Raw genomic sequence first — 11969 nt, forward strand, 5'->3', positions numbered from 1 at the left:
ATTTTAAGACACTTTATGTTGGTGTTTCCTTTATTATGGCAGTTACCTCTATGTTGACCATCACAATGAGACATTAATTTATGTCAGATTGAACATCGCACTTTCGACCTCTCTTACGCCACTTTGTTACAAACTTTTACATTGTACAAGTGTGTTGGATGAAACATTTAAAGAAATTTGCCAAAATACATCAAATGAAGCGGCCAGTTTGTGAAAACCAATCAAATCGTGCATTACTGACGAGAAACTGGCCAATCCGCACTGCCAACAAATCATGTCAAACAAAAATCCAACCAATGGGATGGGATGATAGGGGCATGAAAGGGGAACGGGAAGAGAAGTCGCGCAAACACATTTCTTGTGAAAAGCAATAACGTTAGTTGTGGTGGCGAATTCAGTCTATATTAAATACAGTAATTGATGACTCGATAGAAAGGTATGTTTTGCCTCTGTCTCATTCCTTGTTGTGAAATTACTTCCAAGTCTGCCAAACTCGCATGTTAGCTAGCTAACGTTAGCTCGCTAGATACTGAATCATCTGAAAATACTGTAGCTAGCTAGATTGTTCACAATCCGTTTGTAGGCTTGTAGTTAGCGCATTAGTCCCACTTGCTCAGCAGGTTAGCTTTAGACAACGTAGTCAAGCTGTCCTACGTAACGTTACACACTTCTAGCTACGCTAATTAGCTAGCCAGCTAGACGCGCATGCGTGACTACAAGCTGGGTATCTCACAAAGCTAGCTACTATTACCAGATTAATAGGGGAAACCCTATAAATTGTCCTAGTTATAAGTATCTTTGATAATAGTCTATATCGAGAGGTAAGCCATCCTCTTTGTAAATCAGCAGGATAGTAGCCATCAGGTTCTTTCCCCAGTTTATTTGTTATCAATGACAAGACAACTAAAAAGGCAAAGTGGGATGATGAAGTAATGTGGGAGGCTATAATAAATATGTAATCTCATCTTCCTCTATCCAGGCCTCCACCATGGGTGAACCACAGCAGGTGAGTGCCCTACCTCCCCCTCCCATGCAGTACATCAAGGAGTACACGGACGAGAACATCCGCAAGGGGCTCGCCCCTAAACCCCCTCCTCCCATAAGAGACACCTACATGATGTTCGGCAACCAGTTCCAGTGCGACGACCTGATCATCCGACCGCTGGAGAGCCAGGGCATCGAGCGGCTCCACCCCATGCAGTTCCACCACAAACGGGAGCTCAAGAAACTCAACATGTCCATCCTGGTGAATTTCCTGGATCTCCTGGACATCCTGATCAAGAGCCCTGGCAGTATAAAGAGAGAGGAGAAGCTGGAGGACCTGAAGCTGTTGTTTGTCCACATGCACCATCTGATCAATGAGTACCGTCCGCACCAGGCCAGAGAAACCTTGAGGGTGATGATGGAAGTGCAGAAGAGACAGCGCCTGGAGACTGCAGAGAGGTTCCAGAAACATCTGGAGAGGGTCATGGAGATGATCCAGGGGTGCCTGGCCTCCCTGCCCGACGACCTGCTCCAGACTGAGGGCTCGAGTGGGGCAGGGGATGGGGCGAGGGGTGGTGGCGCGTTGGGGTTGGCCGCCAGGCTAAAGACTGAACCCATGGAAGTGGAGGAGGCTGGGGCTAGCTGTATGGCTGTTGGGCCACAACAGGACAAAAGTATGGGTGGGGCTGCTAAGGACACAGTATGGGACAAGGATGCAGCAATGTGTAGTATTATCGACGAGATCGCATGAGTTTTGTATTTAGGGCTTGGGTCTCTACAGAAGGCTGCAATGATGAAGAACGTTCAGATAGAAATGTGTTCTGTAGAACAGATTGTCTGTTGTGAATCGAGTTCTCTTCATTATATTTCTATATGTAATGTTCAGAATCAAAATGATTCACCATGCTGAATATAGGTCTCTCTTGTTTTGGTATGTTTGTTTCATTACTGTTATTTGTCTCTGTTTAATTGTGTTGTATGCTTCATCTAGTTCTGGTCACATACGCTGTCTGCAGTTTTATAGTATTTTTCATGGACTATGCAGTGTCATGGACTATGAAGACACCTTCCTTGAGTTCAGAATTTTTTGCGGCTATCATTAAGGTTTGGATGCTCTTAAAATTCATAATTTGATAAAAGTTAATAAAGCAATTTCCAAGTCCTGTAACATAATTGATTAATTATTTTATATGATTCATTTTCACTATCGTGGTTGACTGTTGAATTAGACAATTAGGCCTACCACCCTTTTTTCTGTTTTAATCTAAGAATGGTTGAATTATACCACTAGTGGGTCCTGCTGATTCCTTTCAGGTTGTCTTAAAACTGAGTCCTGGCTAGAAACCACTTTTCTACCTAAAATTATATTTCATACCTTAGATGAGTCCGTGTGTGAACAAACAATCTATATGTTTAGGAGCTGAATCACTGCATTACACTATGTAGTCCAAGAATGCTGAAAAGATCTTGCACTATGATCAAACCTGAACTCTATTCACATGTCATAACCTAATGTGATTGAATGTCAGTGATACAGCCACTGCAACAGTCTTTGTTAGATGGGAAGGACTTAGTCTGTGAAACTTTGTGTGTAGCAGCTTGCTATGTAAGCTTATATACCTGTAGCAATGTGAGCTAATGTCCCAGTCAGAGGCGCGCTACACTACCTCAGTCTCTGTCTGTCACTGTTTGGCTAGAGTGTGTAGTGACATACAGACACACTCCGGGATTAAGTTTCCCCTAGCCTTGTGAACAGCATGAATTGGCACACACCCAAACATTTTAGTAGATGGTGCTGACGGACCCAGAGTAAACTGTATAGAAATAGTCTCACTATGTATATGCTCCCAACAATTTAATGTGTAAATCACCAACTTTTTGGCAACACAATTCCCTGTACCTTGAAGAAGGATTATTTACATAGTGTGTGACTAGGTCTGTGCTATGTAACTACTAAAACATGCAGTAACGTGAGATTGCGCATTGGTGGTGACAGACAAAGACAATGAAGCCTTATACAACAGGCTGAGCTAGTACTGCAGGCAAGCCTTTGTTGTGTAAGATAAGGTTTGAGTCAGAGAAGGCTGGTGGGATGAGATACAGGAGGACATGCTCACTGTAATGGCTGGAATGGAGTCAAATGTGGTTTCCATTTGTTTGATGTGTTTGATACCGTTCCATTGATTCCATTCCAGCCATTACAATGAGCCCGTCCTCCTATAGCTCCTCCCTACAGCCTCCACTGGTTTGAGTATGTAAGTACATTAGTCCCATAGACAGACAGACACACTGAACCCCTAGGAGGATTCTAATTTCCTTATTACGACATACATACAAGCATTGAATTGATGTGGTGTTCGTTTTGGATCAATGAGGACAGATATACCGCTGCCCGTGAAATGTGAATCTGAATTTCCATTCCTGTCTTATGAAAACATGTTTTGTTATTGAACTTGTTGGGAAACATAATGGCCTTGTTTTTCTGTATTTAATGTAGCCTAGATACTACTATCTCTGATTCAACATGTCTGTGAAGTCTGTAGTCACATCAGGCATTATTTCAACACAATACATTACCTAACCAGTTGGCCCTGTCTTTGTGCAGAGCAATCAAAACAACACTACTGCCCCAGATATCGAACTGCTACTCAAGTCAGGAGAGACCTACATTTTCAGGTGGTTGCTATAGTGACAGAATGATTATGAATCATAGAGCGCCTATGAAAGACAGGGGATGCATTATGTGGGTCTGTAGATGCTAGGTGGGAAGGCTGTTGTTCCGACATTACTTTAACACACCTGATTCAATGATTCAGCTAATCAAGGCACTGAGGAACCCAATTGATTAGCTAAATCAGTTGTGTTAGCACTGGTCTGGAGCAAAAACCTGCACACCAAGTAGGCTAGCTCAGCTTTCCAGGAGGAGAGTTGGCTACGGCTGATCTGGGCTAAAGGCTGGGTGTCCTATCATCAGATTGACTATGTTTAGATGTGTCGGTCTTTAAATAAATGGCCTTATTGGCCTACCTACCTGCATGTTGTAGGGATGGCTCCAATCCCCTTTTTTGCATCCCAAATGGCATAGTGCACTACTTTTGACCAGATCCCATATTCCCTACATAGTGCAGAGCCCTGGTCAAATGTAGTACCAAATATAGGGAATAGCTCTCGAGTGGCGCAACGGTCTCAGGCACTGCATCTCAGTGCTAGAGGTGTCATTACAGACCCTGGTTTGATTCCAGGCTGTATCACAACCGGCCGTGATTGGGATTCCCATAAGGCGGCGCACAATTGGCCTAGCGTCGTCAGGGTTTGGCAGGGGTAGGCCGTCATTGTAAATAAGTATTTGTTCTTAACTGACTTGCCTAGTTAAATAAAGGTTAAATCAAAATATATAGGGTGCCATTTAAAACACAACCCTTATCTTGGCCAGAGACGCACGCCCAGTGATTTACCCAAAAACTGGAAAGGTGTTGTGATGGACCAGGGATTAAACCCTAATTAGGCTAACCCTGACATACATACTGTGTGTTACCTGTGCCATGGAGAACAAAGGGGGAAAGGTCAGAGAGTTTACAGCTTTATTTAGACTACTGTGGGACGAGGAGGGGGAGCTGGCTGGACATTGACTCTGTACCGGTACCCCCTGTATGTCGGCTTGCTACTGTTATTTTATTGTTGCGCCTTAATTATTTGTTATTTTATTTCAGTTTATTTTAGTAAATACTTTAACACTTTTTTTTCTTAAAACTATTGTTGGTTAAGGGCTTGTAAGTAAGCATTTCACTGTAAGATCTACGCCTGTTGTATTCGGCGCATGTGACAAATAAAGTTGATTTGATTTGGGTTATATGGGGATGCCAACTTAGCCTGCCCTGCTGTTATAAAACACATATCTTTGTTGGGTTTAAAGGAATGCCAAGTAGGCTGTAGTAATCATCTAATATGTTTTATGTTGCACAATCACTCATGGACAGATGAAACGGTGAGAACATGTCAAGGCTCACATAGAATTATGTGATAACAAGCAGCAGTAGTTCCTGGTTTGGGTTTTTGTCATTGATTATTTGGACAGATCCAGATTGGGTGAAGGTGGTGCATGAACTAACCTAGCCTAGCAGGCGTAAAAGAAACAAAAGATCCTTGGGTTGGGTTGTCACAGCTGCAAAGTCATAAACCGTGCCTATTTCTACAATTTCTTTTACTAAATGTGATTTTAAACCACAGGAGTTTGGTGGTACCTTAATTGGGGAGGATGGGCTCATGGTAATGGCTGGAGCGGTATCAGTAGAATGGTATTAAATACATCATTTGTTTGATGCCATTCCATTTGCGCTGTTCCAGCTATTATTATGAGCCGTCCTCCCTTCAGCAGCCTCCCAGGTTTTCAACCTAACCTTAACCACACTGCTAACCTTATTACCTTAAGTGTTACCTTAAATTAAGACCAAAAGCATTTTTTTTTTCATGAATTTTGACAATAGCCCAATTTTGACTTTGTGGCTGTGGTGACTTGTGACAAACCCTGGCACAGACGTCTTGAAAATAAAAATAAAAACCTGTCAGGGGAGGTTCTCTTTGGCACTGTTCAACCAATCCAGTAAATGTGGAGGAGGAGTTAAGATGGAACAATGAGCCAGATGTTTCATTGGATGTATAAATCTGAAGCTTCGGGTTGGCATTTCCATTCACCACCAAATGTGGTGATGAGAGGAAGCCCAGTGGCTGACAGTGGAAGAGGATGGGGGGTTTCTACCAGTTACCACAGCCACAAAGTCAAAATTGGCTATATCGTAAAAATTCATGAAAACTAAAATGAGCTTTGGGACGTCCCTTCCCTACCCACTGGGCACAGACGTCAATTCAACGTCTATTCCACATTTGTCCAACATATTATCTTTGAAATTACATGGAAACAACATTGATTCAACCAGGTGTGTGCCCAGTGGGTAACCCTAACACCTACCTCTTACCTTAACCCTAACCTTAACCCTTACATGAACCATTTTACGCCTCACCCACCAGACTGTCGACCAATCACCACGCAATCCCTTCTCAAAGTCAGGGTAGGATGGTGCTTTCAAGACAACTGGGAACTCAGAGAAATATGAGGTGTAATCATGACATCAGTGAACGTCAGTTCGGAAAGTCGGAGCTCTAGAAAGTTGCCAGAGTTCCGTACTTGGAATTCCGAGTTGGATGACCGTTCAAAATATTTTTTCCCCAGTCAGAGCTTGTTTTTTCCCAAGTTTCCAGTTGTCTTGAATGCACTAAAGTCGGAAGTCTAAGATTTCCGAGTACCGATTTCGCAGTTGTTCTGAACGCGGCAAATGTTGAGAAACCTGCCTATTTTCCTTGAAAGTATGTAATATCACTTTTACAAACCTATAGACCCTCACAGAGATCATGTGATTTATCTCAAATCTCGGAAAAGATTTCTAATGTATTTCTGGTTCATGATATTCATGCTAATGTTGGGTTTTTGAGCTAGCGCCCAATTGACCCCCATTCACACCTTAAAGAAGAGCTCTCCTTGTCCCAGAATAGGCCATAATGCACCGTGTGGCCAATTGAAGACGTATGGGCAACGTAGACAATGGACGTTAATACGATTCCAATGGAGTATCCCATCTCCTCAAAACTATCTCTGGCTAGTTTAAACTGGTGCAGTGAAAATGGGCTATATCATAAAAATTCATGAAAACAAAAGTTAGGAACATGCTGGACTTCAATAGTCATTCTAGATTCTGTGTTATCTGAGAAATTTGACCTGTTAATTACTTTCAACTCGTTAATTATTTTGTCCCAGCTTTCCACTTGTCCCAGCTCTCCCCTATGTCTGGGCCAGGTGGTGAAGGTAGGTAACATTACCTCCTCCACACTGATCCTCACCCCTGGGGGCCAAACAAAGGTGTGTCCTCAGCCCCCTCCTGTATGCCCACGACTGCATGGCCTCACACAGTTCCATCTCCATCAAGTTCGCTGACGGCACGACAGTAGTAGGCCTGATTACCAGTAATGTTGAGATGGCCTACAGAGAGGAGTTAGGCACTCAGGAAAACAAACAGGAAAACGACCCAAAGCATACAGCCAAGACAACGCAGGAGTGGCTTTGGGACAAGTCTCTGAATGTCCTTGAGTGAACCAGCCAGAGCCCGGACTTGAACCCGATTTAACATGTCTGGGGAGACATGAAAATAGCTAGGCAGCAACGCTCGCCATCCAACCTGACAGAGCTTGAGAGGATCTGCAGAGAAGAATGGGAGAAACTCCCCAAATACAGGTGTACCAAGCTTGTAGCGTCATACCCAAGAAGACTCAATGCTGTAATCCCTGCCAAAGCAGCTTCAACATAGTATTGAGTAAATGGTCTAAAAACTTGTAAATGTAAAATTTCGGGGGGTTTTGTAAACCTATTTTTTGCAAAAGTTTGGACACACCTACTAATTCCAGGGTTTTTCTTTATTTTTACAATTTTCTGCATTGTAGAATAATAGTGAGGACATATAAACTATGAAATAACACATGGAATCATGTAGTAACCAAAACAGTGTTAAAAAAAATAAATAATACAATTAAGTTGAGATTCTTCAGAGTAGACACCCTTTGCCTTGATGACAGCTTTGCACGCTCTTGGCATTTTCTCAACCAGCTTCATGAGGTAGTCACCCGGAATGCATTTCAATTAACAGGTGTGCCCTGTTAAAAGTTAATTTGTGGAATTTATTTCCTTCCTAATGCATTTGAGCCAATCATTTGTGTTGTGACAAGGTAGGGGTGGTACACAGAAGATAACTCTATTTGGTAAAAGACTGATTGCATATTATGGCAAGAACAGCTCAAATAAGCAAAGAGAAACAACAGTCCATCATTACTTTAAGACATGAAGGTCAGTCAATCTGGCAAATTTGAAGAACTTTGAAAGTTTCTTCAAGTGCAGTCGCAAAAACCATCAAGCACTACGATGAAACTAGCGCTCATGAGGACCACCACAGGAAAGGACCCAGAGTTACCTCTGCTGCAGAGGACAAGTTCATTAGAGTTAACTGTACCTCAGATTGCAGCCCAAGTTAATGCTTCACAGAGTTCAAGTAACAGACACATCTCAACATCAACTGTTCAGAGAAGACTGCGGGAATCAGGCCTTCATGGTGAAATTGCTGCAAAGAAACCACTACTAAAGGACACCAATAATAAGAAGAGACTTGCTTGGGCCAAGAAACACGAGCAATGGACATTAGACCGGTGGAAATATATATTTTGGTCTGATGAGTCCAAATGTGAGATTTTTGGTTCCAACCGCCATGTCTTTGTGTGACGCAGATTAGGTGAATGGATAATCTCTGCATGTGTGGTTCCCACCGTGTAGCGTGGAGGTGTGATGGTGTGGGTGTGTGCTTTGCTGGTTATACTGAATTCAAGGCACACTTAACCAGCATGGATAACACAGCATTCTGCAGCTATATGCCATCCCATCTGGTTTGCGCTTAGTGGGACTATCATATGTTTTTCAACAGGACAATGACCCAATACAACTTCAGCTTGTGTAAGGGCTATTTGACCAAGAAGGAGAGGGATGGAGTGCTGCATCAGATGACCTGGCTTCCACAATCCCCCGACGTCAACCCAATTGAGATGGTTTGGGGTGAGTTGGACCGCAGAGTGACGGAAAAGCAGTCAACAAGTGGTCAGCATATGTGGGAACTCCTTCAAGACTTTTGGAAAAGCATTCCAGGTGAAGCTGGTTGAGACAATGCCAAGAGTGTGCAAAGCTGTCATCAAGGCAAAGAGTGGCTACTTTGAAGAATATACAATATATTTTGATTTGTGTAACACTTTTTTGGTTACTACATGATTCCATATGTTTTAGTTAATAGTTTTGATGTTTTCACTATTATTCTACAATGCCTCATTTTGACTTGTTTTAAGGACATTACATCAAAGTTGGATCAGCCTGTAGTGTGGTTTTCCACTTTAATTTTGAGTGTGACTCTAAATCCAGACCTCCATGGGTTGATAAATTGGATTTCCATTGATTAGATCTAGGATGTGTTGTATATATACACTGCTCAATAAAATAAAGGGAACACTAAAATAACACATCCTAGATCGGAATGAATGAAATAATCTTATTAAATACTTTTTTCTTTACATAGTTGAATGTGCTGACAACAAAATCACACAAAAATAATCAATGGAAATCCAATTTATCAACCAATGGAGGTCTGGATTTGGAGTCACACTCAAAATTAAAGTGGAAAACCACACTACAGGCTGATCCAACTTTGATGTAATGTCCTTAAAACAAGTCAAAATGAGGCTCAGTAGTGTGTGTGGCCTCCACGTGCCTGTATGACCTCCCTACAACGCCTGGGCATGCTCCTGATGAGGTGGCGGATGGTCTCCTGAGGGATCTCCTCCCAGACCTGGACTAAAGCATCCGCCAACTCCTGGACAGTCTGTGGTGCAACGTGGCGTTGGTGGATGGAGCGAGACATGATGTCCCAGATGTGCTCAATTGGATTCAGGTCTGGGGAACGGGCGGGCCAGTCCATAGCATCAATGCCTTCCTCTTGCAGGAACTGCTGACACACTCCAGCCACATGAGGTCTAGCATTGTCTTGCATTAGGAGGAACCCAGGGCCAACCGCACCAGCATATGATCTCACAAGGGGTCTGAGGATCTCATCTCGGTACCTAATGGCAGTCAGGCTACCTCTGGCGAGCACATGGAGGGCTGTGCGGCCCCCCAAAGAAATGCCACCCCACACCATGACTGACCCACCGCCAAACTGGTCATGCGGTAGGATGTTGCAGGCAGCAGAACGTTCTCCACGGCGTCTCCAGACTCTGTCACGTCTGTCACATGTGCTCAGTGTGAACCTGCTTTCATCTGTGAAGGGACACTTATAAGAAACACTTATCTCCCTCACTAGCTTTAAGCACCAGCTGTCAGAGCAGCTCACAGATCACTGCACCTGTACATAGCCCATCTATAATTTAGCCCAAACAACTACCTCTTCCCCTACTGTATTTATTTATTTATTTTATTTTGCTCCTTTGCACCCCATTATCTCTATTTCTACTTTGCACTTTCTTCTACTACAAATCTACCATTCCAGTGTTTTACTTGCCATATTGTATTTGCTTTGCCACCATGGACTTTTTTTGCCTTTACCGCCCTTATCTCACCTCATTTGCTCACATTGTACATAGACTTATTTTTCTACTGTATTATTGACTGTATATTTGTTTTACTCCATGTGTAACTCTGTGTTGTTTTATGTTGTCCAACTGCTTTGCTTTATCTTGGCCAGGTCGCAATTGTAAATGAGAACTTGTTCTCAACTTGCCTACCTGGTTAAATAAAGGTGAAATAAATAAATAAAACATTTGTGGCCTGTTGGAGGTCATTTTGCAGGGCTCTGTCAGTGCTCCTCCTGCTCCTCCTCGCACATATATATATAGATATAGATATAGATATATATATATCTATCTATAAATCAACATAGGTACACTACCGTTCAAAAGTTTGGGGTCACTTAGAAATGTCCTTGTTTTTGAAAGAAAATACGATTTTTTGTCCATTTAAATAACATGAAATTGATCAGTAATACAGTGTAGACATTGTTAATGTTGTAAATGACTATTGTAGCTGGAAACGGCAGATTTTTTATGAAATATCTGCATAGGCGTACAGAGGCCCATTATCAGCAACCATCACTCCTGTGTTCCAATGGCACGCTGTGTTAGCTAATCCAAGTTTATAATTTAGAAAAACCTTTTTCAATTATGTTAGCACAGCTGAAAACTGTTGTGCTAATTAAAGAAGCAATAAACTGGCCTTCTTTAGACTAGTTGAGTATCTGGAGCATCAGCATTTGTGGGGTCGATTACAGGCTCAAAATGGCCAGAAACAAAGCACTTTCTTCTGAAATTCGTCAGTCTATTCTTGTTCTGAGAAATGAAGGCTATTCCATGCGAGAAATTGCCAAGAAACTGAAGATCTCGTACAACGCTGTGTACTTCTCCCTTCACAGAACAGCGCAAATTGACTCTAACCAGAATAGAAAGAGGAGTGGGAGGCCCCGGTGCACAACTGAGGAAGAGGACAAGTACATTAGTGTCTAGTTTGAGAAACAGACGACTCACAAGTCCTCAACTGTCAACTTCATTAATTAAATAGTAACCGCAAAACACCAGCCTCAACGTCAACAGTGAAGAGGCGACTCCGGGATGCTGGCCTTCTAGGCAGAGATGCAAAGAAAAATCCATATCTCAGACTGGCTAATAAAAATAAAAGATTAAGATGGGCAAAAGAACACAGACACTGGACAGAGGAACTCTACCTAGAAGGCCAGCCTCCCAGAGTATGCCCCCTTTATTTATCCTATGGTTCAGACTTACTGAGAGAATACTGTAAGAATGGCCCATGTTCTGAATTATGTTGCTGTACATTTCAAAAGTGCTGAACAAATAGTTGTATTGACCACGTCCGTCCTATCTCGTCCATTAATGTCTTAATGGAAATTACGGATTGCCTCTTATCCCCTTCAGGGGCGGAAATCCCGGGGGGGACACGACCCCCCCATCCTGGGAAAAATATGATTTGTCCCCCCCAATATATCACTGAAACATAACTATGTAATTTAAATAATATTCATAATACGCAATGAAAGCAATTGTGCTGATTATAGACACTTAATAGCGCGTTTTTAAGTTTCAAAAGATTGCGACCCCCCCACCCTTTGCCTCACAATGGTTTGATCCACTGCCAGTTCCTTAGTTGGCAAGGTAACAGAGGGGTGTTATCCACTGTCTGAAAGGCACTCAATGAACGTAACTGACGTGAGGTTAATCCAGTCAATCGCGCACACACACTAGCTGAATATGCAGAGCTAGCGGGCAAATATTAACTATTAAGCTAGCTAGTAATTATTCCATTTATGTGGCCTCGTCGAAGATGGAATCTTTGCTATCATCAA

General features: G+C 42.6%; 1 protein-coding gene across 1 annotated transcript; it reads left to right on the forward strand.

The window, feature by feature from the left end:
* Positions 1-320: 320 nt before the first annotated feature.
* Positions 321-2150, forward strand: med7 (mediator complex subunit 7). Its single transcript, NM_001141191.1, has 2 exons — positions 321-436; positions 980-2150. Exon 2 carries the CDS (start codon positions 989-991, stop codon positions 1733-1735), a length of 747 nt encoding a protein of 248 aa, NP_001134663.1. The 5' UTR covers positions 321-436; positions 980-988; the 3' UTR covers positions 1736-2150.
* Positions 2151-11969: the final 9819 nt, after the last annotated feature.

This window comes from Salmo salar, chromosome ssa05 (genome assembly GCF_905237065.1).
Source record: "Salmo salar chromosome ssa05, Ssal_v3.1, whole genome shotgun sequence".
NCBI lineage: Eukaryota > Metazoa > Chordata > Actinopteri > Salmoniformes > Salmonidae > Salmo > Salmo salar.

What these genes read in the sequence shown, in the direction of transcription:
- med7 (NM_001141191.1), top strand. Translation starts at nt 989, where the DNA reads ATGGGTGAACCACAGCAGGTGAGTGCCCTACCTCCCCCTCCCATGCAG.